At 34.5% G+C, this 22,706-nt stretch overlaps 1 protein-coding gene across 21 annotated transcripts in view; it reads left to right on the forward strand.

Moving 5' to 3' along the window:
- The first annotated feature begins 2,842 nt into the window (after positions 1 to 2,842).
- The window catches only part of LOC123558248 (C-Jun-amino-terminal kinase-interacting protein 4-like), a 109,248-nt gene continuing 89,384 nt past the window's right edge, over positions 2,843 to 22,706 (forward strand). For 14 of the 21 annotated variants that reach the window (XM_053543046.1, XM_053543051.1, XM_053543048.1 and 11 more), the window contains exons 1-10: positions 2,843 to 3,281; positions 11,630 to 11,750; positions 12,234 to 12,304; positions 12,806 to 12,897; positions 13,290 to 13,364; positions 18,112 to 18,392; positions 19,852 to 20,370; positions 21,335 to 21,440; positions 21,845 to 21,930; positions 22,622 to 22,657. In XM_053543046.1, the coding sequence (XP_053399021.1) occupies positions 2,982 to 3,281; positions 11,630 to 11,750; positions 12,234 to 12,304; positions 12,806 to 12,897; positions 13,290 to 13,364; positions 18,112 to 18,392; positions 19,852 to 20,370; positions 21,335 to 21,440; positions 21,845 to 21,930; positions 22,622 to 22,657 (1,687 nt within the window). In that variant the 5' untranslated portion in view covers positions 2,843 to 2,981. Of the gene's footprint in view, positions 3,282 to 11,629; positions 11,751 to 12,233; positions 12,305 to 12,805; positions 12,898 to 13,289; positions 13,365 to 13,644; positions 13,684 to 18,111; positions 18,393 to 19,851; positions 20,371 to 21,334; positions 21,441 to 21,844; positions 21,931 to 22,621; positions 22,658 to 22,706 lie in introns of all 21 variants that reach the window. The other 7 variants (XM_053543050.1, XM_053543066.1, XM_053543057.1 and 4 more) reach the window with 5 other exon arrangements.

Raw genomic sequence — 22,706 nt, forward strand, 5'->3', positions numbered from 1 at the left:
GCATAGTGTCAGAATTTTTTTTGATGGTTTCTGCAACACGTTTTGAGGCGCTGGTATGGCGCGAACCTCTAAGTGTCTCATACCAGTCTGGGAACATGTCCTGGACGATTTTCCCTTTCACTTTGAGAGCCGCAGGATACACAATATGCACATCCCTAGGACCGTGTTTCGCCCGCTCTGCCTTAAATCTAGGCCAAAGTACCTTCCTTGCGTCACTAATTTCCCTTGGGAAGTCACGTGTTAGCCCAATATTCATGTTCTTTAATTTGTAAGCATTTTGCATAAGAAAGTCAACTTCGACTCTGTGACTAAATATCACTAGAATAAATCTGTGCTGTGGTTTAGTGGTCTGGGGAAGATGAGGTGCACGTGGCCTGAATACTTTACCTAATCTATAGGCATCCATGATGTTAAAAGTTTTTGGATCGAGACCAAGGCGGTTTTTTATGATATCCGTAGCAATATCAACACAATTTTCGTTAATAGTCTCAGTAATGCCTGTTATAATGATATTTTGCTCTCTTGCCCGGGCCTCTAAATCGATTGACCTATATTCAAGTAATTTCAAGCGTTGGTAATGTAATATTTCGTTCTCGTTCTGATAAAAATCACTTTTCTTTCTAATTATTTTCTACCCTGAAAACAATTTTTAAGAAGTTACATAAATAGTATCTTTTAGAATTGAAATATGTTTGAAATATCGGCGTCATTTCAGGATTTGCTATTATAATAGCGCAGGACCGACATCCCGCGCAGGTTACAGATGTTTACAAAATATTCATTTTGGCAAAAGCTACAATTTCAGCTAGTAATCTTTAAACAATGTTAAAGCTAGCATGGTTTATGAAAGATATTCAAGTAATAAGGATTATTTCCAGATTTTTTATTAGCACAGGACACACATCTTGCGCAGATAACAAATGAATAAATTTCGTTCTCGTTATGATGAAAATCACTTTTCTTTCTAATTATTTTCTACCCTGGAAACATTTCTTAAGAAGTTACATAAATTGTATCTTAGCCATGTCAAGAGATATGCTCACGTTGATAAAAAGAATTGCGCTTTTTCAATGTGATAAAAGCGATATGGTGAAATGTGCGTGGCATTTCAATTCTTTTATGTACGTCTTCTTTATGTTCAATATCCGGTATGAAATCACTGTGTGAGATCAAATGAAGTAAAAAAGACTTTAGTCATAAAAAAATAGAGAGGACGATGTGTGCTATCCGAAGGAAATCACACATTCACGCATGTTTGAGTTTTATAGCATGTTGTATGATACTGTAGATATTGAAACCTGGTGACGGACTGCTATGAATTTACTGATGTTGAAACAAATTTATGACTACTATTTTTAAAACCAAAATTTACAGTTTTAGTCTGTAATTGTTAAACAATGTGAAAGTTAACAAGGTTTATGGCAGATATTCAAGTTATCAGAGTAATTTCCAAATTTTCTGTTAGCGCAGGACACGCATCTTGCGCAGCAACAAAAATGCGAAAATTACTCTTTTATACTATAAAACATTTAAAAATATCAAAACGATCTGATCTGTAAGAAATGATATTTATTTGAAATATCGGCGTCATTTCAGGATTTGCTATTAGCGCTGGATCGACATTCCGCACAGGCTACGGCGTTAAAAAGTAAAAAAAAAAAAAAAAAAAAGTAAAAAAAAAAAAAAAAAAAAAAATCTCATAAAATATACTTTGGATATTTGGTGTTATTTCAAAGTTTTCTAACACCTATGACTAATGGCTCTTAATACCGTCTTCAACAGAAATTTATAGTCCGTAAACTACCAGGGACATGAGCATCTGATTGGAATGACCGCATAAACACGCTGATTTACTTTTTAAACAATAGATGTATTTCTTGTTCTTTACAAATTAAGCACAGCGACCAAGTCAATTCACACCTTTACGCATGCCTGATCACCGTCAGTTTTAAAATTAAACAATTTTATGTAGGCCAACAAGTCTAGCCCTCTTACGAGATTCAATTTTATCGGGAGATATCATCCATATGTTAAAAGCGAAGACTCATTTACCAAACGCGCAAGACAGTTACCCTGCACATTTAACAAATGTAAATAAGGTTGCCCGATTTCCAAATCGTTGCGCAAATAACAAATTGGTTATTTGCGCTGCGCGATTTACCAAATGCGCAGATTGGCTATATGCGCGTAACACACACACACACACACACACACACACACACACACACACACACACACATATATAGGTGAATAAAATATGACAACGAAAACAATTATGTTCTCACTTAGAAACTGACATTTTAACATCTGACTGGAATGCTTTCATTTAAGGACGTATGCTAGAATTTGGTGCGAAAATTTTCCCAATAACAGAATTTCTTCAAACTTTGGATATTGAAGGACAATCATCTAAGGAACAAAAAAATGCAATAAAAATCATAGGTCACCGGTATCGAAAAAGAGTTATCTGCCCTTGAAAACGGCATTTCCCCCAAAAATGACGTTTTCAAGGGCAGATAACTCTTTTTCGAATCCGGTGACCTATGATTTTTATTGCCTTTTTTTGTTTCTTAGATGATTGCCCTTCAATATCCAAAGTTTAAAGAAATTCTGTTATTGGGAAAATTTTCGCCCATCTCATATACAGGGAATTCTAGCGTACGCCTTAAAATCACACTGTACCTGACAATATTTATTGTCATGTTCATTTTATTACTTTCATTGTTTATCCTGTTTACCACTAGCGAAATGGATGGCAGTATGCAGATAGAATTGGTGGTCTGTAACCTGAATGACTGCTCAGGGGGTAATACGCATGCGTGGCAGTCACATGACTACTAATCATCATTCTGACAAAATGGAGGACGGTTAGACAAATCTGTCAAATATCTGTCATTTTTTTGCGTAATTTAACAGTCTTGATTTCAAAGCAATCTATTAATCACTTGCAACTATATCAAAATTATTAAACTGTTGTAAGAATGGCCACCACACCTATGTCAGAGATAGTCTATGCCAGGGAAGAGGGGCACGTCATGTCAGACAAAGTTTCCCAGTTGGCTTCATCTGTCTATTCTGAATTTGAAAAGATGATAAAGAAATACGACGAAGATGTCGTGAAAGAACTTATGCCCTTGGTTGTAGGTATTCTTGAAAGTCTAGATCAGGCATATTCAGAGAAACAAGAAGTAGATGTCGAAATAGAGTTGTTGAAAGAAGACAATGAACAACTTTTGACGCAGTATGAACGTGAAAAGCAACTTCGAAAATCAGTAGATCAGGTAACAGTTTAAATGTTTTACCAACAAATGCAAGACAATTTCTGCACATTTAAGAATGAAGAAAAGTTAAGATTATTTATGCATTTGTTTTTACACATGACCATTATAACAGATAAATTTGTGATAAATGACTTAAACGTAAATCTGGCAGAGGAAACACTAAGGGCCCAGCTTGGATCAAATGCCTGATAGCTTGGTCCGCCGGTGGACACTAACCACATTGTTAAAAGTTTAATAATAACACTATAGCTGTTTGAAGTGGACTATATACCTAGGCTACAGTTACAAAATTCACCCCCTCTGTAACCTTGAAGGACCAGGCATCAGCTGAAGCTACTGTTATGTCTGTTTTAACCTGAAGCATCAATTACATAGTATTATATTAAATTCTACCCCCATTTCCAATGCATAAGTCCTATGAATGTGCGATATTATGGGTAAACTGTTAAATACTTATGCGGCTGTAAAAATTTATTTTTGAATATTTCAACATTCACTGTAACTGTACCTGTTACTTTCAAAGAATCCTAAAAATAGACTGTGCAGTATTGATGTATGCATTGTGTTCACATTTAGCTAAAAAACTTGTAATTAATGAAAATTTATTATTTTAATACTGCTTTTGGTCTGCAAACCAACATGTTTTTTTTTCTTTATTTACAGCTATATATAGCAGACAACAAAATGCTATAGCATTACAGCTATATATAGCAGACAACAAACTGCTTTTATCTGTAAATCCTTCTTGTTTTTAACACTATCAACTGTATTTATACTGCAATACACACCGTGTATTACTTTTATCCTCCTATCCAATCTACTTTTAACTTCTTGTACAGGCGCGCAGCTGCACATAATACTCACAGAGAGGAGCACTGCAGTATAAATAGATAGATAGATAGATCTGTAAATTTGTCATCAGGAGCAAAACATAGCTGATGGCAGATGCTTATAATATTTTTCACTTACTCAGATATATATTTTGGCAAATCATTGTATCTCTTTTAATAACTTGTTCAACAGATGTGCTTGTTATAAATTTTTTCATGTATATTTCATAATTGTATTAAATAAAACATGCCATGTTGCTGGTATCTAGCAGATAGGCAAACAACTCTTAAAAACACTATTTTGTGCCCCTCCACACCCACCCACACATACTCCTCATTTTGAGGGGGCGAGGGGGGCATTTAGAGTTGTCCTTGTCTGTCCATCCATCAGTCTGTCTGAATTTATGTTGTGCATTTCCCGAAAAGTATTTGATCCGGAGTCATCAAACCTCACTGGATTGTTATTCAGCACAGGAAGCTATGCACCTGATGTTTAAATTAGGATCTCACATAGTTAGACCAGAGTTATGGCCCTTGACTAAGGAAAAATGTACATACAAAGGATGTAAGTTTGTGTTGCATGTATCTCAATTGTGACCCAGGATTATGAAACATTACAGTAATATTATTCAGCATGTGAAGTTGTGCTCCTTGGGTTTTGTCATAGATATCGCCTAGCCAGACCAGAGTTGTGGCCCATAACTAAATGACAAAAATATGCATAAAAGTGCATAAAGTTTGTGTCTCAAAAAGTATTTGACATGGAGTCATGAAACATCACAGGAGATTTAATTCAGCATGTGAAGTTGTGCACCTGGGATTTCTGTCATTCACTGATTCAGACCAGAGTTATGGCCCTTGATTGTCAAAAATATGCATAAAGGGCATACAAGTTTGTGTCGCATGTATTTCAAAATTTATTAGATTTAAAAGCATAAAATATTAGGATATTGTTATATAGTATGTGAAGTGGGCACCTGGTGTTCTGGTTGGGATTTTACTCAACCAGACCAGAGGTATGGTCCTTGACTTAGTGAAAAATACATTTAAAGTGCTTAAAAGTTTGTGTTGCATATAATATCTTTAAAAAAATCACCTTGAGTCATGAAACCATGTACAGTGACAGGATTTGGGGCATTTGTGTCCTATGGACAAATATCTCAGTATTATAATAATATATATTAATGATGATACATATTATGATGTGGTGTTGCCATATTATATATATGACACAGATTAGATATATGTAGAACCATGGTCTTGTAGTATTTTTTTTAACTTTAGAGCTATTTTTGAGGTAACCAATGTAATATTCTGTTTTCACGAACTCTGTTGTTGTTTTTTTCTCATAAGAAGCATATGGTGGTCTTTTTTAGCATTAAAAGTTCAAATGATTTTTGCTATTTGTTTGACCTTAATTTCAAGATTAATGATGAGCACAGGAATAAGAAAAGAACTGGTTACATCACTCTTCAATATTCTATAATGCATATATTTGATTGTCATTTTGTCAAGATGTTTTCTCTTCATTAAACTTTTAATGAATTCTCTTGGAGCTCCACACATTGTCATAATTATGCTTATGTATCTTTTATTATAGCCTATGAGGAAAGTGTCAAACTTTTTGTCACTAGCCTCAGGCTCCCCTAGTACGGGAGGTTGAAGAAAATATTTTGAACAGTAATTACTCTTAAACTTCTTAACTGCTGTTGTTCAAACTGAGTGTATGGGTCTCTTCAGTTATCTGCTTATTAGAAATGATTGGGCAAAATATATCATTTTTTTTGGAAATTTTCTTGTTACAGTAGTTATATTTACACCTGTAAGTGACCTGTAAAAAGTTGCCAGTTTCTATATCTGTTGAACGTTTTCTTAACAGTGTCACAGGAGCCGAGCATAGTATTATGTTCTGTGTTTTTAAATCACTCTTGAGTCTGCTTTCTTGGAAACCAGCTCAAAATGAGGAGATCTTGGTACCCAGCAATACCTGATTTGCATACCCTGGATTGGATTCTCTGAGCAGTCAGTACTGGTACTTAAATTTGTTAAACTAGCATCTCAGACAACTCTCTGCATTCTTTTAATTCTGACATTGAACATTGGGGGAAATGACTTCAGTTAATGGATTTCACAAAAAAATGTGGCAAAATATTTCCTGATTATTGATGTGATGAGGGCTACATGTATTTGACTTATAAATCTGTCTGAACAGGCAACATTGAAAAAAAAAAAGATTTCAAAACTTCGTGTGGTTAATTGAAAAGAAAATGGAGCTAGCACTACTTAAACAGATTTTGTTATGCAGATACTCAACTCAAGTATTTGTATATAAAATGTATCTGTTTGTAAACAGGTTTTAGACAAATATATTGCATTTTTGCATTTTATGAGTTTCCTGTTCATATTCTTGCTACACTAATAATAGTATTAGCATAATATTTCTAGTGAAGTTAAAATTGATTAAAGCCGTGTTGTTGGCAAGAAACATACTGTGTGATTGATGTATGTCCAGTGGTAGTGATGTTATCATACTGTGATCTAGAGCAGCTTATACACTTATTCATTAGTATCCTGTTGTTGTTATATGGTTGGTATGTCATCTAATCATTACATCTATATAGCTACTGAATACAGCCTGTGTGTGCCACTTGAGACAGAGTATATATAGTGTTACCACTTTCAGCTTTCTCTCTGTCTATGTTTTATCTGCTCATGCATGCTGGGTCTTCATATTGAACATGTATCAGTTGTCAGCATACAGTTTTATTGATTCATAACATTACCGTGTTTTTTTCTTCTTTTCTGTCTTACTATGCAAGTCAACAGTCTTGTAATGTACTATAGTGCAAAACATCACCAAGGGGAGAGAGTCTGAGAGACCATATACAAGAGTTTCTAGTTAGAAAGTCGTCTTGAATTGTTGTATTTATGTTGGGTAAAACGGCTGAAATAAATAGTTTAAAATACTTATCCTTATATAAAATTTGTTAACACCATTTCCACCATTTTGTCATACATGTTTTAAAGAAGAGCTACTGTGTTGTTATTAAATTTTATTGTTTTAAATTGAACAGGTACCCTGCCAATCTTGCAAGACAGTTAGTATTGATGTATATGCGTACATACACAAATAACATATACCTTATTTAACTTTAATAGTGGGAGTAACCTTGAATTAAAGGTTGGATGATTTTTCAGTGGCATACTAAGTATATAATGTTTTACATTAATATTATTTATTACACATGACATCATATTTCCCAATATAATATTTTAACATCATGGGTAAAAAATTGTATTTAACAGTGGTGTGTCTGTGTTTGTAGAACATTGACTCCTAGTTCCTTTTCTACGGAAACCTTTTGTTTGATCGTCTTAATAAATTATTATTCAGTGCTTTCATCACGATATACCGAACTTTCTATATTGTATTAATTTAAAAGTGTCATCTTGCAAAGAAATATGCTTTGATAGTTTTCCCAATCAGACATATAATTACTGCCATGTTTTGTATATGTCACTGTTAAATGCAGTCACAGATTTTCCCATATCTTAAATATAATGCAAAATTTTGGCATTTGTAGTACAATTTGCATGGCCTATTATGTAGATTATAACATATTATGTTTGTTTATGGTATATACTGTATAATACATGATGTCAGATCCAGCAACCTTTGAACTGTAAGCTCTAAAATACTAGTAATGCATGGCTTTACTCATATTTTCAATCATATTGTCAAAATAATTTAACAACAATTAACAACTTTTATCCCCCCACCCAACGATGAGGCATACAGTAGTTGGACTGCCCTTCTGTCTGTTTCCAGTTCATTACTGAAAATCACTTGGGCCTACAGGTGTCAAACTTCATAGGATGATTGCCTGTGATAATTAGAGGACCCCTGTTGTTTTAGGGGTCAGTAGGTCAAAGATCAAGATTACAGTGACCTTGAGACTTCAAACTTCATAGGATAAGTGCCTGTGGTCAGTAGATGATCCCTTTTGTTTTTGGGGTCAGTTAATCAAAAGACAAAGGTCATAGTGATCTCTGGAGGCTGTCATGGGGAACCTTGAGCATGTGTGTTTTACAAACACATTCTATAAAATTGTTATAAATGTTTATTTTCGTAGCCTACATTTTTAAACAATGTAAACAGCATCACAGGCACTAGTATTGGACCTGGGACAAGACAGATAAAAAAACCCTGTGTAGATTGTACATACCATTTGAATGGGGCTCATATATCACCACATATTTCTCATTTGGATTGATTTAGGATGAAAATGGGTTTTTAGCTCGACTATTCGAAGAATAGTCTAGCTATTCTACTCACCCTGGCGTCGGCGTCGGCGTCACACCTTGGTTAAGTTTTTGCATGCAAGTACATACAGCTATCATTTAAAGGCATATAGCTTTGAAACTTATTTATTCTTTTTCTAGGTCAATTACCAACCTCACTGGGTCAAGTTCCATAACTCTAACATGTATTTTGAGCAAATTATGCCCCCTTTTGGACTTAGAAAATTCTGGTTAAAGTTTTACATGCAAGTTACTATCTCCAAAACTAATGTAGATATTGAATTGAAACTTCACATGTGTCTTCGGGGTTATAAAACTAGTTGATAGCACCAAGTCCCATAACTCTGACCTTTATTTTGGCCAAATTATGCCCCCTTTTGGACTTAGAAAATTCTGGTTAAAGTTTTGCGTGCAAGTACATACAGCTATTACTAAAAGGCATATAGATTTAAAACTTATTTTTTCTTTTCTAAATCAATTACCTACCTCACTGGGTCAAGTCCCATAACTCTGACATGTATTTTGGCCAAATTATGCCCCCTTTTGGACTTAGAAAATTCTGGTTAAAGTTTTACATGCAAGTTACTATCTCCAAAACTAATGCAGATATTGAATTGAAACTTCACATGTGTCTTCGGGGTTATAAAACTAGTTGATAGCACCAAGTTCCATAACTCTGACCTTTATTTTGGGCAAATTATGCCCCCTTTTTGACTTAGAAAATTCTGGTTAAAGTTTTGCGTGCAAGTACATACAGCTATTACTAAAAGGCATATAGATTTGAAACTTATTTTTTCTTTTTCTAGATCAATTACCTACCTCCCTGGTCAAGTCCCATAACTCTGACATGTATTTTGGCCAAATTATGCCCCCATTTGGACTTAGAAAATCCTGGTTAAAGTTTTACATGCAAGTAACTATCTCCAAACTACTACAGATATTAAATTGAAACTTCACATGTGTCTTCGGGTTATAAAACTAGTTGATAGCACCAAGTCCTATAACTCTGACATGTATTTTGGGCAAATTATGCCCCTTTTTGGACTTAGAAAATCTGGTTAAAGTTTTGCGTGCAAGTACATACAGCTATTACCAAAAGGCATATAGCTTTGAAACTTATTTATTCTTTTTCTAGGTCAATTACCAACCTCACTGGGTCAAGTTCCATAACTCTTAACATGTATTTTGAGCAAATTATGCCCCCTTTTGGACTTAGAAAATTCTGGTTAAAGTTTTACATGCAAGTTACTATCCCCAAAACTAATGCAGATATTGAATTGAAACTTAATATGTTTCTTCGGGGTTATAAAACTAGTTAATAGCACCAAGTCCCATAACTCTGATATGTATTTTGGTCAAATTATGTCCCCTTTCGAACTTAAAACTCTTTTGATATTTAACATTTTGGGTAATAATTTCCTGCTTCTGTGACAATATTTCGAATAGTCGAGCTTGGCTGTCTTACGGACAGCTTTTGTTATCTGTCTGGTCATATTTTTTCATCTCGGGTCCCATACTTATGCCTGTGAACAGCATTTCCTATACTAGACATATTGTTGTTCCCAAGAGTTTGGCTGTCTTTACCAACTTCTTCAATACTGCCTCTATTACAGTAATTAAGAAACTGACATTATCATGAATCTCATTTGAAAAAGAATCCCTGTAATTGTTCTTTTGCTTTTTGTACAAAGTAAGGACTGAAACACTGTTGAAAGCTAGTATTTGGGACTGTTGGTTTGCACTGTGTCTGCCAGTGGATTTGATAATTTTCTGAATGTTAAAAGAAAACTGTATTTTGCATCATAATAGGTGAATAAGATTTTCTATGTTAAATATATAGATCTGTTGTAAACAAACCCGCTACAGATCTCTCTTTTTTTTAAAAAACTATCAGATGTAACCATAACCTATAGAACTGATATAGTTTGAATGGAGATGGGCTTAATTAAAACAGTTTTATCATTGATAATTCATACACAGTGTACATGAACAGAACTATTTTGTGCAGCGTATGAACGTCAGATGTGGTTCGGAATAAATATGGATTCTGTTATTTTCAGAAGTATCCTTGTAACTCTGGATTTTGGTAAACCCACTCTCCAAAACTACAAACAATATAATATGGTATATCACAATTATAGTAGTATTTTAAATCATGATTGTACCTATTACTAATTTAGGAAAATAATTCTGATGATGATGTTCCATTTTTGACATGATTAAGTAAATTCTTAGCGAAAATGATAGATAAACAAAACCTTTTTTGCATAGGATATGCAGGAAAGTGTATTCCATATTTTTAAGATAGATTTGTTGACAAAGGCTGGTGGAATGCTGGTGGAATACATACTTCCACATTCTTTATATAAGTATTGGTAGTAAATTCATTTATACATGTACAATATGAAAAGACCGATTTTAAAAACTGATTACAGACTGCTTGACCTTAAGTTAAGCATTTGCTTTACCTTCTAAACCATATATCACTGATACCGAAGGAATTAACCCTTAGTCTGCTAAATTTCTAAAAGTAAAACAGACTGCTCCATTCAATTTGGGCAATACCATTTATTATTCCAAGGGGTGTTCACTGAAACTTTACTGACTGAATAGATGACTGAATAGCGAACAGTGCAGACCGTCACCATGATCAACCTGCACAGATCTGATGTGCTGGCTGATCTTGGTCTGCACTTGTCGCAAAGGCAGAATCAGTTGCTACCAGCAGGCCAAAGATTAAAAAAGACATTTATAATTGTATTTGATCATTTATGTGGAGTTATATATTTCTTTTTATCATATTTTTGTATTTTGAATATCATACTGAAGGGTTTATTAGTAATTTGGCAGACTGTAACTGCGCATTAAATATAAAGGATGATTAGTATATTTTTTTCCCATTAAAATAACCAAAATATTTGAATATGTCAGTTATATATAATGTAAACATTTGTTAGTCTAGCTTAATTTAATCCAACTGTATATCTGTTTGATCCTGCTCATGTTAAATTTTTGTATGTGTGTACGCTTGTTTTCAGTTTTCGTCCCTGCTACATGTAGTAATATGCTATCATCCGAAGCCTCACAGAGTTAAAGGCAGAGTTTCATATAAACAAAATTAATCTCTTCTTGACAGAAAAGTAAATCAGAAAAAGGTGTATCTTTATTTTAATCTTTCTAGATACACAATTACAGTTTTTAAATTTTTCATTTCAGAAATACCTGGAGATGGAGGATGAAACTGAAGAGTATAAGAAACAATCTGAGGAGAAAATGGAAAGTCTTGAGTCTATAGTCAGGATGTTAGAACTGAAGAATAAGAATGCTAGTGACCATTGTAAGTATACAAAATAAAGGAAAAAGTCCTGATTGTCAGGAAGTTAGAAATGCTTTCAAATGCAAGTTGTACATGTATAATACATTCGGAGACACTAGAACATAAGTAGCTTTTATTGGTTGAAAGTTTGGAGGGAAGTATCTGGCTTGAAGGTAACTGTTAGGTGGTTACCAGGCTCTGCCTAGTTACTGCAGAAAAAGCTACCCTGGAGACAGATATTTTTGTCCGCACCTTAAGATTGTGACAGATTCTTTTTGTTGCATACCGTATTCATTAGTTAATGGAATAAATGAAATAAAACAAATGCTTTTCTTACCCTGTTTTGTAATTTTACAAAATTATGTCACTTATCGACTTTAATATTCATTCAATTGACAAGGCTGTTGAATGGACGAGCGTTGCTGACCGACCGCCGACAGCTCTTGTTGTTTATAATTATATAGTATTTTGTCAGTGTGTGCAGTTTTTCTGTGTATGTTTCAGTGAACAGACTGGAAGAGAAAGAAGCTGAATCAAAGAAAGAATACAATAAAGTACATGAAAGATATACAGAGGTAAGAAATGTCAGATAGTGTCAGTTATAGAAACTACTTATAAGTTTAATTGCTTTGTATGCTTTTACTGGTGTCTTACAAAAAATTGATGAATATACTCTGTTGAGATTTGAATAGGTTGATGTACTCTTTAGATATTTGTACAGGTTTATATACTCTATAGAGATTGATATATTCTATAGAGAGTTACTTTGTACAGAAATAATTCTTACATGATGAATGAGGCTGTTACTGAGAAAATACAATTGATCATTTTTAAAGATATTTCCTTGTGCAGAAAGTAAATTCTATACCTGCATGCTTGTCAATGCCTTGAAAATGTCTCACAAATGGGCAAAGGTTCTGACTTAGACAGGGTCTCAGAAGCTTTGTGAATTGAAATAAACCCCAAACAAGTTCAGTAACTGTTGCAAGCAGTGTTTGTCAAGCCTGTGCGTGTAGATATGAATAAGCCTAGTTGTATACTTGTTAGCAGTAGTCATGCCATACTGTGTATTGCAGTTGATGCGTACCCACATGGACTACATGGAGAGAGCAAAGATGTTGATGGGAACTGATCGCATTGCAGAGATGGCCAACAGTCCAAGATCTAGGTATCTTTTTACATGTTACATTCCTAATCATGACTCCCGGTACATGAGTAAAATTAGTTATTTTCACATCTCATTTATCATGAAAGTTCTTTGTAGCCATTGTGCAATAAGAGCATTAAACCATCGAAGTTCCCTGAAATATTTGAAAATAGTTATCTCTTCTAGTTTCTTGCACAGAATTCAGTAAATTTGTGTCAGTATGCAAGTCACTGAAATCAGAAATCAACTGGTTTGGGGATGACTGTTTAATATTTACATCGTTTTATGATGTATATCAACTTTATATTCTTTAGTGCAAAATTTTGTAAAGAAAGTAACGCTTTCCTTCAGGTATTTGTTCAGATTCTCATATGTTCCTATGTAGTATAGGTAACTGTAGAAACTGTTTGTAGTATAGATCGAGGGTCAAGGAAGGGCAGTTATAATTACTGTTTCTGGAAATCACCACAACCATCACCCATAGACATGTAAGAGGCATGTTATATACAGAATATAGCTAATACCACTACGTTTAATTCTTTTTCTCTTACGCATATATCAACAGTGTTATGGGGTTAGCTTATAAGATGAGTGCTCTTATAAGTGTCTTAAATTTTTTATCTTAATAATTTTGGACAATATTTTTCCCCCCAGAAATTCTAAAGAAAAAAAACAGAATTTACATTGAAGTACCAAAACACATCCTAGGCTAGGCTGTTATTTGGATATTTCTGAAACTGTTATCTGAATTTTCTCTCTGTTTTTCAGATTAAATTTTCCAGTGTCTGATAAGCATGAGTACATTGAGTAGAGTATCTGACGTTTTGTTTATTTGTGATATACATGTTCATTGCATTTGACTGTTGGAGAGATGTATCCTCTCTGTCTTTTACTGTTTGATATTTAGAACTTTATGATTCTACTCTACTCTTAACCAGTTATTATTTCCTGTACAACTTACTCTGAATCTGACAAAGTGGTCTTAGTTTGACATGAAACTGTAGAGCATATGTATGTCATTGTTTTGCATACAAATAAAATATCATGGTTTCAATATGCAAGTCTGTAGTAAATTTCATTAGATATTTTGAATCTTTTTGTGGCTTGATTATAGATTTAATACATTTTTAGCTCACCTGTCACAAAGTGACAAGGTGAGCTTTTGTGATCGCGCGGTGTCCGTCGTCCGTCCGTGCGTCCGTCCGTCCGTCCGTAAACTTTTGCTTGTGACCACTCTAGAGGTCACATTTTTCATGGGATCTTTATGAAAGTTGGTCAGAATGTTCATCTTGATGATATCTAGGTCAAATTCGAAACTGGGTCACGTGCCGTCAAAAACTAGGTCAGTAGATCTAAAAATAGAAAAACCTTGTGACCTCTCTAGAGGCCATAATTTTCAATGGATCTTCATGAAAATTGGTCAGAATGTTCATCTTGATGATATCTAGGTCAAGTTCGAAACTGGGTCACGTGCGGTCAAAAACTAGGTCAGTAGGTCTAAAAATAGAAAAACCTTGTGACCTCTCTAGAGGCCATATATTTCACAAGATCTTCATGAAAGTTGGTCAGAACGTTCACCTTGATGATATCTAGGTCAAGTTCGAAACTGGGTCACGTGCCTTCAAAAACTAGGTCAGTAGGTCAAATAATAGAAAAACCTTGTGACCTCTTTAAAGGCCATATTTTTCATGGGATCTGTATGAAAGTTGGTCTGAATGTTCATCTTGATGATTTCTAGGTCAAGTTCGAAACTGGGTCACGTGCCATCAAAAACTAGGTCAGTAGGTCTAAAAATAGAAAATCCTTGTGACCTTTCTAGAGGCCATATGTTTCACAAGATCTTCATGAAAATTGGTCAGAACGTTCACCTTGATGATATCTAGGTCAAGTTCGAAACTGGGTCACGTGCCATCAAAAACTAGGTCAGTAGGTCAAATAATAGAAAAACCTTGTGACCTCTCTAAAGGCCATATTTTTCATGGGATCTGTGTGAAAGTTGGTCTGAATGGTCATCTTGATGATTTCTAGGTCAAGTTCGAAACTGGGTCACGTGCGGTTAAAAACTAGGTCAGTAGGTCTAAAAATAGAAAAACCTTGTGACCTCTCTAGAGGCCATATATTTCATGAAATCTTCATGAAAATTTGTCAGAATGTTCACCTTGATGATATCTAAGTCAAGTTCGAAAGTGGGTCACGTGCCATCAAAAACTAGGTCAGTAGGTCAAATAATAGAGAAACCTTGTGACCTAACTAGAGGCCATATTTTCCATGGGATCTGTATGAAAGTTGGTCTGAATGTTCATCTTGATGATATCTAGGTCAAATTTGAAAGTGGGTCACGTGCCGTCAAAAACTAGGTCAGTAGGTCAAATAATAGAAAAACCTTGTGACCTTTCTAAAGGCCATATTTTTCAATGGATCTTCATGAAAGTTGGTCTGAATGTTCATCTTGATGATATCTAGGTCAAATTCGAAACAGGGTCATGTGCGGTCAAAAACTAGGTCAGTAGGTCTAAAAATAGAAAAACCTTGTGACCTCTCTAGAGGCCATACTTGTGAATGGATATTCATAAAAATTGGTCAGAATGTTCACCTTGATGATATCTAAGTCAAGTTCGAAAGTGGGTCACGTGCCTTCAAAAAGTAGGTCAGTAGGTCAAATAATGAAAAAACGTTGTGACCTCTCTAAAGGCCATATTTTTCATGGGATCTGTATGAAAGTTGGTCTGAATGTTTATCTTGATGATATCTAGGTCAAGTTTGAAACTGGGTCAACTGCGATCAAAAACTAGGTCAGTAGGTCTTGAAATAGAAAAACCTTGTGACCTCTCTAGAGGCCATACCCTTGAATGGATCTTCATGAAAATTGGTCAGAATGTTCACCTTGATGATATCTAGGTCAAGTTTGAAACCGGGTCACGTGCCTTAAAAAACTAGGTCAATAGGTCAAATAATAGAAAAACCTTGTGACCTCTCTAGAGACCATATATTTCAATGGATCTTCATGAAAATTGGTCAGAATTTTTATCTTTATAATATCTAGGTCAAGTTCAAAACTGGGTCACATGAGCTCAAAAACTAGGTCACTATGTCAAATAATAGAAAAAAACGACGTCATACTCAAAACTGGATCATGTGGGAAGAGGTGAGCGATTCAGGACCATCATGGTCCTCTTGTATAAAAATGGCTATCACTTATTTCTGTACAGTGAACTCCTTCCTAAACTTTAAATTTATTGGTTGTACCCAGATGCCAACTAATGTTTCGAGCAATGTTCAGTTCAGTGGAGCACCTTGGGTCTTCCACCACCTTCAAAAGCTGGACTTATCATTATATTACCTCAAGATATGACTGTGTGACGCTGAACTCAGCAAAAATAAAATAAACTTTGAATAAAAAGAAATAAACTGAGAGATTTGCATTTTAATACTTTGTAACATATAATGAATACATCATCTGTCATATTTATTTCAATCCTACCTAACATTTACTGTTGATATGTAGAATGTTCATTTATTTGTTTATTTTGTAGACCTGCATTTAAGTTGCTTGTTCAGACATACATAGTAATAAATGAAATTTAGATCCAGCTGTTGCTTATCTTTAAATAGGTACTGATTCCGACACAACTTTGTAAGCAAGTCTTCATGTTGTTTTTTAGCTCACGTGAGTTTTTCTGATCGCTCGATGTCCGGCGTCTGTCGTCTGTCTGTCTGTCGTCTGTCAACATTTGGCTTTTGTATGCGATAGAGACTGTATTTTTCAACTGATCTTCATGATATTTGGTCAGAATGATAACCTTGATGAAATCTAGGCCGAGTTCGAAAATGGGTCATCTGGGGTCAAAAACTAGGTCACTAGGTCAAATCAAAGAAAAACCTTGTGTATGTGATAGAGGCTGTATTTTTCAATTAATCTTCATGAATTTTGGTCAGAATGATAACCTTGATGAAATCTAGGCTGAGTATGAAAATGGGTCATCTGGAGTCAAAAACTAGGTCACTAGGTGAAATGAAAGAAAAACCTTGTGTATGCGATAGAGGCTGTATTTTTCAATTAATCTTCATGAATTTTGGTCAGAATGATAACCTTGATAAAATCTAGGTCGAGTGCGAAAACGGGTCATCTGGGGTCAAAAACTAGGTCACTAGGTCAAATCAAAGAAAAACCTTGTGTATGCGATAGAGGCTGTATTTTTCAGTTAATCTTCATGAATTTTGGTCAGAATGATTGCCTTGATAAAATCTAGGTCTAATTCGAATATGGGTCATCTGGGGTCAAAAAGTAGGTCACTAGGTCAAATCAAAGAAAAACTTTGTGTATGCGATAGAGGCTGTATTTTTCAATTGATCTTCATGAAATTTGGTCAGAATGATTACCTTGATGAAATCTAGGCCGAGTTCGAAAATGGGTCATCTGGGGTCAAAAACTAGGTCACTAGGTCAAATCAAAGAAAAACCTTGTGTATGCGATAAAGGCTGTATTTTTCAATTAATCTTCATGAATTTTGGTCAGAATGATTACCTTGATGAAGTCTAGGTTGAGTTCGAAAATGGGTCATCTGGGGTCAAAAACTAGGTCACTAGGTCAAATCAAAGAAAAACTTTGTGTATGCGATAGAGGCTGTATTTTTCAATTAATCTTCATGAATTTTGGTCAGAATGATTACCTTGATGAAATCTAGACCGAGTTCGAAAACGGGTCATCTGGGGTCAGAAACTAGGTCACTAGGTCAAATGAAAGAAAAACCTTGTGTATACGATAGAGGCTGTATTTTTCAACTGATCTTCATGAATTTTGGTCAGAATGATTGCCTTGATGAAATCTCAGTCTAATTCGAATATGGGTCATCTGGGGTCAAAAAAGTGGTCACTAGGTCAAATCAAAGAAAAACCTTGTGTATGCGATAGAGGCTGTATTTTTCAATTGATCGTCATGAAATTTGGTCAGAATGATAGCCTTGATGAAATCTAGGTCAAGTTCGAATATGGGTCTTCTGGGGTCAAAAACTAGGTCACTAGGTCAAATCAAAGAAAATACTTATTTATACTCAAGATTTTTGCTCCAATTTTAATGATAATTGGTCAGAATATTTTTTTCCATGAAATCACTAGGTCAAACACGTTTACACTGTTATGGTGTCTTATGGTGTGTTTTTCAGGTGAGCGACCTAGGGCCATCTTGGCCCTCTTGTTTTCATGTGTGATCTTTTCACATAAGATATGTATTTACAGGGGTGGTTTCCAGCTTCCTAACCTCAGACCTGTAGGGAACATGCACCTATCAGGAACTCCCCTCAGTTCTACAAACAGCCCACCAGACGCGAGTGCATTTGACATGATGTCACCGCGTAGTGGCAAAGACTCTAATGTCAGTATTAGAAGTGAACTGAGTGAGTCAGACACTCCGGATATTAATTCAAACACAGGTCGTCATGTGGTTGTTACCACAGAAACAAGTGATAAAGAACAGAATACTGATGCTGTTAGTGTTAGGGAATTTGCCACTGCCACAAGTGAGTATCAGCCAGATCATTTTGTCTTTCACTGTAACATAATTTTGAATTTTTGGCAGGCACATGTTTGCTAAATGTTTATAATCAGTATGATCATTATAGTAGTTATAGTTTCAGTTAAAATCAGCATAAAATTTGTGCTTTTCAAAAAAAAATACAGCAAACTTTACCATGTTGTGAACATTTCCATTATTACAATTTGATCAGTTTTGTGTTTTCTGATGCACTAGCATGTCAGTGTTTATCACTATTATATCAAACAAATAAATGAGCACAGTTTGTGGCTCTGTTAAGATTCTACAAAGGACTCTGTGATAGATATGTTAGCAAGAAATTTTTTCTCCAAATTAACTGACATTACTGGAGACAACATTGTCCCTTCTCGAAGTTCTCCGCAAGGTGGAGAAGCTATAGATGCTTCAGGAGAATCTGCCTTATTTTGACCAAGGAGTAAGATATAAGATTTTCTAAAAATCTGTTCTGAGTCTTCTGACATACAGATATGGGCAAATCATGCCAATTTTGAGATTGCACACAGAGCAACCTGCAAGTCTTAATTTGCTAAAAAAATAAATATTTTTTTTATATATTTCTACTTTACTTAGTTGTTTTAAAATTTATGTAAGTGATAGGGCTCAGGCTCGGTCTAAGTTTTTTCGAAGAAGTCCTTCCTCGAGCTGAATTAGGGCAAAGTGGGGAGAATTCAGGAATAATTGGGGAGATTTGTAATAATTTTTTTTTCTGCCTTCTCACATTCCATAAAAAGTAAGAAAAAGCAAGTTGATTGCTTAGAAGCTAGTAAGACAAAAATTGCTCTATTTTGTTTGTTTCTATATTTAGATCATGTTGATGTGCTTGCATATTGTCAAGAGTCTAATTGTTGGGGGAAAAAAGACTAGACTTGAATTTTATTCGGGTGTTAGATTCTGTCATTTTTGGGTGATAAATATGATATTCATGGTAAAAATGCAAACTCATTGTTGGAATTTATCACAGTATCATTTATGCATGACTTTTGGAAGCTTTGTTATTTGAATGGCAGATGCTTTCATTGTAGTTATATGTTTGTTACACTTATTAGTAAACACCATAATTATGTATCATGAATTGCCTACCGATATACATTAATTGTTGTGTAGTTCAGATTTCTTTCTATTTCAACAGCAAAAATAGAAGAAGTATTTAAAAATTGCTATTTGTCATTTACAGTTGTTTTACCACACCTTTGGCTGTAAAAAAAATGATGGCAATTAAAAATTCAGGAAGATGGAAATAAATTTTGTTTTGAGAATTAAAGATAACAGTTTACTGACGTGAAGAAAAACAACTTTTATGGAATATTTCCTTTCTTATTTAATGAAAAGGAAAGAATATCTGTAGAACTAGTGTCAAACTGTTTTTAGTTTTGCTGCTTTGTTTGATTTATTTGCATATCGAGTTATGTTTGGATTTTTGTTAGAAACAGAAGAAGACAAAAAGGATCTCCCTGCCTCCCTCCCTGATACTTCAGAAAGTAAACCGGTTACCATTTCTAGTCAGTCTGAATCAACAAATACTGAAGTAAAGACAGTAGATAAAGAAAAAGATAATGAAAGTGTTACTGTTGAATCCGTTCCATCTGATCAGGTTAATAAAACTGATATTGAAAAAGATAAATCTTGTGTAGAAACAAATGCTCAGACTGAAACAGAGAAAGTGCCAAATGTCGCAGAATGCAGTGATGCAACCAAACAAGTAGACTCAAAGCAAGTTACAGAAAATTTGACTGAAGGAACTTCAGAAACTGCTGTGATTAATAATGTAGAAAAAGTATCAGAAAAGATTGTAGAAAAGAAAGATAAAACTAAAAAGTTAGAGAACTTAGAAAAAATAAAGAAAATTGATAAGACTGAGAGAATTGTCCCTGAAACACCCCAGTCGCCTGTTTCACCAGTGTTTGATCCAGGAGACTTTTCATATGAGGAAGATGTTATGCCTGGTAAGTGTGATCAAATTCATGAATATCTTGATGTCCAGTTCACATTTAAGTACTTGTTGATCATGATGTAAACAACCATTTCATTACAAGTGATTGTTGAATATGCAAAAACATTTGTCTGCTGGAGACATTCTTACTTTTCTTGTACCGGAAAGTGCTAAATGGATCCATTATATACTATGGTTTTGATTCTTAATGTTGCCTGTATTACCATTTTCAGTTCCCTGTTTATTTAACTTCTTTTTTTTGATGTATTTTATTTTGTGTGGTTTGTGTTTGTAGCATTTAGAACATATATGGTCACTATATACACCATACATCATCAGCAACATTCCATGTTTTAACAGTTTAAGGATCTCAAAGGTTTCCTCTTTTAATCTGCTTGATTTGATTATTTTTCTCATATATCATATTGTTTCAATTTTTTAATGCTTACCTCTTGGATAATATAATGGTAAGTTTATTTGTTTCAGTATAATCATGTTTTTTTTTTACAACAAAAACCACCTGCCTGGTTAGCTCATTGGATAGAGTAAAAAGACTGTGAATGTAGAAATCTAAATTCCATCCATGGTCATTGCAGTTTTTATGTGATGATTTGAAAATGGGCAATATGCCTGAAATCATTTGGCAACTCCCTCCTCTCCCTGTTCCAGTTTTTGGTGAGTTGTTTGTCACTTGCAAGTTAATATTGCTGATGAATCTATGATCACTGGTAAGCATAACTTACTTCTTCATAACTAGATTTACTGCAGAAATGGCTTAATCAAAACAAATAAGCATAAAAATGAAATTCAGTGAAACTAGACTCACAAGGTTTTAAATTGGAGGTAAATGAAAAAAGATGTGCATATATATACAAAACCACTTTTAATATCTAGCTATAAATACCTATGTCCCAAAATTTCTGTTTTTCAAACTTCCATATAGTCGTACATGTTTAATACATTTATATATCGTGTAGGTTTGGATGAAACCATTAAACATATAGTGGCAACAACACCAGAACTAGATGAAATGGAAGAATCTATGGACAGCAGTGGCAGCATGAATAATAACAGAACTCCAAAGTAAGATTCTATTTAGCTTGATAAAGTACACAATTGTGAGGGGCCTCTTTATCCATTTCATTAAGGACTAGTGTCACTGACTGAATCACTTGCCCTTCAAAACCCTGCATTAGACAAAGAATTCTTTCAGTTGAAGAAGCCATCTTAAAGATCAGTAGTTCTACCCAGGTGCCTTCCTCAGATATTGCCCACAGAAGCATTGTATATCCTTCTCTGCCATAAAATGGATGGAACTAAATTGTGTATTTGTGACAATAAATTCAAACCACAACAAACAAAAGGCACATTACAACTGTGATTAAAGGAAAGCTGATTAGCTTCAGTGTTTCTTACCTGTTACTGACAATCATTAAAATATTTCTAAAAATACCTGTTTATTGTTTAACTGCATGTTCTTATTGTAGGAGAAATGATGCCTCAATATACGATGAACTTACAATACAAGATGCTGACCTGATAGGGGATGTAGACTATGGTGCTGATATAACAGGTAAAGCTGCAGTTACCTCCCTTCCAGCTGATATACTGATACCCCATCTTGAGTTGATTTTGCTTATAGATTGACTGGCTGTAATATAAGACAGTTTGAGGGATCTGACAAGATGTCTGGTTTTAGCATGAAGGACAGTGTCTGTATTCATCAATGAGTCAAAAATTTAGGCTTAGACTTTTGTAGTCATAGCGGCAATGCATGGTGCTGTGGTTCGTTAAGAGAGTGCCAGTGGCCCAGCACCTCTGTCTTTAACTCTGCTTAGAGTTTTAAAATAAGCTGTTTGTATAGGACCAGTTGTTTTGGAACTTTGCAGAAACCAACTTACTTCTTGGACATATCAGGTTGATTTTACATACAATAACATAATCATAGCCAATTAAATGATAAAGGGTATATTTTTTAAAAGTCTGAATCTAAATTCTAACTTTGCACATTGATGGATATTGACTAAGAATTGGCCTTATTTCTAGTGTGGCTAAGCTTCTGTAGTTTTATCAATTAAATGCAATTTATGGAGTAGATCACACTTTTTTTTGTATCACAAAAGATTTAATCCAGCAGGTTACTGTTATTGAAGAAATTTATTGCATTTTTTGAAAGCTTTTTTTTTTTGCCAAAATTGTTCAGTCCTAGTTTTAATTTCCTTTGAAGTTTTATGTTTATTTTTTATGATGACTTTTGTTTGAAGGAAGGGCAGTGAACCCTGCAGATTATGCGTCATCAGGTGAGCAGGATCATACAATGTAGTGATATATTGCTTGTTGTAGAGCGCT

This window comes from Mercenaria mercenaria, chromosome 5 (assembly GCF_021730395.1).
Source record: "Mercenaria mercenaria strain notata chromosome 5, MADL_Memer_1, whole genome shotgun sequence".
Classification (NCBI taxonomy): Eukaryota; Metazoa; Mollusca; class Bivalvia; order Venerida; family Veneridae; genus Mercenaria; species Mercenaria mercenaria.